Genomic DNA, 5,067 nt, shown 5'->3' on the forward strand with positions numbered 1-5,067 from the left:
AGATGATACCTAAGCCGGCTTTGTCATGCCTGAGACAGAGCTGTGTCCTCAGCGATCAGAATGTGGCATTGTGCTCACCAGAGGCCCAGTGGGCTTCCTTGTACTAGCTGAGATTATACATAAAAATGATAATAACACTAATAATAATAATAATAATAATAGTATTGTTTATTGTTATTGTAATATGATTTTAATTAAAGTCCAACATATAATTCACACTTGGGCGTTAGATTAGGAATGCAGATTACAAATGTGGCCCTTAGTCTATTCACAATTTCTCCTAAATTTTCTCCTAGGAGATTATTTTCCACCTGTTTCAAAAAACTTTTCAGAATTCTGCAATTGTAAAAGTACCAAAAAGTAGGTGAAAAATGACTGAAAAACAATTGTGCTTTTTTTGCTTGCTGATGGCTTAAACAGCATTTCACTAATAAGGTATGGAAATATCACCGAGGGGGAAATTCAGAAGAAAATGAGAATTGAATAGGGGCCTGAGAGAGAATAAAGGTTCTTGTGCTGGGATTACACGCTACATTTTTTTGTAATAATCGTTCTGATAGATGCCTTCAATGATAAAATTCCGACATGTCTGATGTTCCGCTCGATTCATATCCGCTCGATTTCTTATAGAAGTCAATGAAAAAAAGATAAGAAAAATGAGTGGAAGATAAGAGAATCGAGCAGGAAATCGAATGGCTAATAGATCGCGCGCCAAATTGAACGCAAAAAAACGTATCGTTCAATCCCAGCATTACACACCTACCAACAATCTGTCCAACTATCTTCAAAACTTGTCTGTTGGAAGATAAGTTGGGTGTGTACTTTGGCTGGCAAACAACCAGATGACCAAATGATAACAGGTTGTTTGCCAGATCCAACTGGATGATCAAGCTGACTAACTTTATCAGGCAGGTTGGAATGCGTGTACACCTCTTTTTGAACAATCTTGTATTTCAATGTAGACATGTTGTGCAATTTGTTGTTTGGCATGTGCACAGTTGGTTGTTTCGTTGGTTGGCATGTTTGTGTACATACTTGTCATGTAAACAACTTGTGTGGTTGGTCATATTGTGCGGTTGGTTGTGCACTAAGTTGGATATGTGTATGAGCCTTTAGAAAACAACACAGAAGAAAAGAAGGACTCTGCATAGAAGAGCTTATTAACTGATAAAGTAACTGATTCACTTTAACTCAGCTTACCTAATGAGAAAGAAATATAGTTTCATGGAGAATGGAGAGAATATCAAGAGTTGATTATGCCAATATTGCAGTGAAATTGTATTGTATAAGGTGTGTGTGTGGCTACACTATTTGCCTAAGACCTCTGCCTGACGCCACCCTGATGATAGGAGAAACTCATATTCCCTTATTTACTTAAAACTGAAATATTCCCTATTGATCTCAATATTCTTATTCGTTAGGAGCTGATTTTCTCATTTTTAATCCATTTGAATTATTTGTATATGATGTGAAAGAAACAGCCATTCAGTGATATTTTGAACATAGTAGTACTATTGCGCTATTCTTCATTAGCTGTTAAAACCGTTTTTTTAATAGACATACAATTTATGTAACTTCGTTTTTTAATCGTTTTAGCCGAATCTGTTGTCTTTGAAGTTGTATGGTCCCCATAAGACTCTGAGGAAACACACCAATGTAAAAACTCATTTGCATTACCTTTTTAACCTGTGATGTTGTCCCATCAATGTATACAACGTCGTAGTCCGTTATAGAAAATACTGATATACATTATAGAAAGCTAGAATGACACGAACCTGTTTCGTTACTAATTAATATCACCTTAACATTTTACTTCTTTCACAGTCATACATACAGGATTGATTGCTTAACATTATTTTTTTTATTCATTTATCACCCCTCATCATTTTTACATAGTAAAATCAAAGGGAAAAAACGTAGTCAGGCATCATATTCGGTTATTTCGTTTTTATTTATTTCAGAAAACGGTAAATAAACGATGGCAATGAATTGTACTAAATTAACATAATATGGTCCCTTTTTTCATAGAAAAAAAGTATAAAATACAAACAAAACATGAAGCAAACGCAACAATAAATAATCATCTAATACCACAAGCCAGAGAAATCAAAGAAATAAAACAAAAAAAAAACTTTGACACAACCGAATTATAGTTTCCCTCATCCAAAGTATGACAAGAATTAAACAAGTGGCTAAATGAAGGGTTAACAAATTGGCATTTTGTTTTCGTTTTCTCAATGAACAATCCAGGTTTTGTTTTCCTTACTGTTAACTATTGTTTTGTTTATTTATTTTTTTTACCGTTGCCATCGTTGGCAGGTTAAAGTGCAGTTTCGCGAGAAGCTATAGAAATTCGGGAATATATGTAGTATAAAACTAGCATCTCTCCATTATTTACAGTCAGAAGGCAGTTTTAAGTACAAGTTATTTACAGGCAGGCAGCGTTTTCAGTGTTCCAGGCATTGCATTACAAAATTTGGAAGACATTCTGATTTGGAAGTGACTTACAGAGGTACCAAATGGCAAAGCGATCAGAGGAACAGAGTTATGGAACAGACAACATGGCAGTTGGCAGAATTTTAGACTAAATAAAAGCATATTGAGGGGGGGGGGGGGGGGGGGGAGCAAAAGCAAAAATGGAGCTAACCCATTCACTGGCAGTAGTTCACTGGCAGTAGTTCTATGGCTGGCACTGCAGGGGTTAATGAATGGCAAGGTGACAGAGAAGGTTGCCGAGTCTTGACACTGATCAGGGAGTACGGGCAAGTTCTTGGCGTCCTCTTGACACTTCTTTTTGGAGTTTGGTGAGTTGTATGCCAGCTGCTGAGGAGAATGACCCCAGCTGGGTAACAAAGTTCTCAGGGGGTGCAGGTGTGATGCGCCCAGTGGTATATTGCTCAGTCTATGCCCCACTGGGCAGCACTCAGGGATTGAGTCTTTAGCTGGCCTCGTCAGAGTCGCTGTAGTGAGAGCGTGGGGAGAACTCTCCGTCACTTCTGTGAGATCTCGGAGAAGTTTTGCTGTCTTCTCCCGAGGACTCAGCGGCTCCAGGTGAGGAAGATGGGGACATTACCTTCTGGGCGCTGCCCTCCTTGAAGGGGTAGTTCAGAGGGTCAAGTGGAAGCGAGTAGTCTCCTGGAAAAGTTCTGGATTCCCCCCCTGGGTGCAGTGGGAATGGAGGACAGGGTTGTGGGTGCTCAGGGGGTGCCTGCAGGAGATCTGACAGGGCATTGATGTAGATCTGGGCCATTTGCAGGGTCTCATACTTGGACAACTTTTTGTCATTGTTGAAGGAGGGGATGACATTTCGGAGCTGGTCAAATGCATGGTTGAGCCCGTGCATCCTCCTCCTCTCTCGGGCATTGGCTGCCAGCCTTCGCTGCTTCTGTACTCCGTTGCCCTTGCCAGTCGGGGCTCTCTGCCTGCACAGACCGTCCCCATCCTCATCCTCATCGTCGTCGTCGTCCTCCTCCTCCTCCTCCACCCGCAGCCCCTTCAGCTTCCACAGCTCCCGCACCTTGTGTCGCCGGCTGGGCTGGGACAGCAGGTAGTCCGGGGCAGATGCCAGGGATGGGGTGGAGAGCCAGGCTCGCGGGTCGGTGGCATCCAGCAGGTAGGGCTCGGGTGGCAGCTCTTCGCACCAGTCAGCAGCAGACAGCAAGCGGGACATGGCGACACTGAGAACAGGTGATAGTGCAGCGGGCTGGGGACACACACAGGTCGCGTGCACACTGCTCCTCTCCGGTTGCTGCAGGCGAGGCGCCCCTTTAAAAACGGCACGCGCCGCTCTGCCCCCCACCCCTCCTCCCGCGTGCCGCCCCCCTACCCCACTCCCCCCATCCAGGCTAGCGCCTGTCGCGTGTCACTGCGGCCAATGGCGGCCCGGGGTGTCGCGTGCTGCCAGCCAATGGGGAGAGGCTGCTGTCAGTGTCAGTGGTGAGTTGTAGATGGGTGTGATCACATAGGAGTGTGCTTCTATCCCTATCCATCCATCTGCCTGGCTGCCTGCCTGTCTGTAGGTCTGTCTGCTCAGGTTTCATGGGACACAGTGATCCTATCAGCAAGCCTTATCCATTTACACACATGTCATATGTGTCCATGGATCATGCTATAGGCTGTGCTCGCTCGCTGCTACACCCACCTGCCCATCCCAGGCATTCACACCTGTGGCTTGCACACAACACTTCTCTGCGCTCTTCCTTGGAATCAACGTAAAGTAACTAGCAGACATTAACTTGTTAGGTATGACACAGTTAGTCCTGTGAACTTTCCTGTGAATCTATGAGTAAAAGTAGGTATGTTCTGACATGGTGATGAGAGCTATATGATGATGTGGAGGCTCTGGGAGCTGGGTGGTGATGAGTAGACTCTCCCTCCCTTGGAGCATCGATCCATATATCCATTCAGTTTCTCTCCAAAAGCCCCCTTCATTTATTTAGTAAGAGTGCTTTTCAGTCTCTTTTAGGGCCCTTTTCCACTACACTGTGATCTGCTTTAACAAGCGGATTGCAGCCCAATTACCGATCGCAAGAGCACCATGATTAACATGTAAGTCGCAGTGCTGTTTTTCCACTACCACAATTCATTTGTTCCCGAATCACAATCGCTGCTATGTGCGATTTTCCTTGGTGTTGTGCCCATATACCCAACGGAGTGCGGCGCTCTGGGCAAAATCACGATAGCGGAAATAAAGGACTGTGATCACAACACAGTGCATTACCTAGTGGAAAAGGGCCCTTAGCCCCCTTATACTCTCCTGGGGGCTTTGGGTCACCATGAGCTATCTGGGTGTGCTGTAGTAGTGGTCCAAGCCAATATCCATCCATTTACCATACACTGATGAGGTGCAAAACTCTGAAAAAGGCTGTATGCATACTGGATTGGTGTGGCTCTGTACATTTTATAAGCTATAGGCTCACTAGATGGTTTGCATATTCAGAAGTGATGCATTATGGGAAACCAAACTTTCTCATCTAAAGCTCAATTATTGCAAACACCTTCTGTTGTAATAAGGAAGAATTATATTTAGCAAGACTTTTGCAGTAAGATGGCTTTTTGCTCTCTCTT

The 5,067-nt window shown here is 43.7% G+C and overlaps 1 protein-coding gene across 1 annotated transcript; it reads right to left on the minus strand.

The window, feature by feature from the left end:
• Positions 1-1,989: 1,989 nt before the first annotated feature.
• On the minus strand, positions 1,990-3,731 carry ATOH1 (atonal bHLH transcription factor 1). Its single transcript, XM_068270947.1, has one exon. It carries the CDS (start codon positions 3,668-3,670, stop codon positions 2,939-2,941), a length of 732 nt encoding a protein of 243 aa, XP_068127048.1. The 5' UTR covers positions 3,671-3,731; the 3' UTR covers positions 1,990-2,938.
• Positions 3,732-5,067: the final 1,336 nt, after the last annotated feature.

Source organism: Hyperolius riggenbachi, chromosome 1 (genome assembly GCF_040937935.1).
Source record: "Hyperolius riggenbachi isolate aHypRig1 chromosome 1, aHypRig1.pri, whole genome shotgun sequence".
Classification (NCBI taxonomy): domain Eukaryota; kingdom Metazoa; phylum Chordata; class Amphibia; order Anura; family Hyperoliidae; genus Hyperolius; species Hyperolius riggenbachi.

What these genes read in the sequence shown, in the direction of transcription:
- ATOH1 (XM_068270947.1), bottom strand. Translation starts at nt 3,670, where the DNA reads ATGTCCCGCTTGCTGTCTGCTGCTGACTGGTGCGAAGAGCTGCCACCC.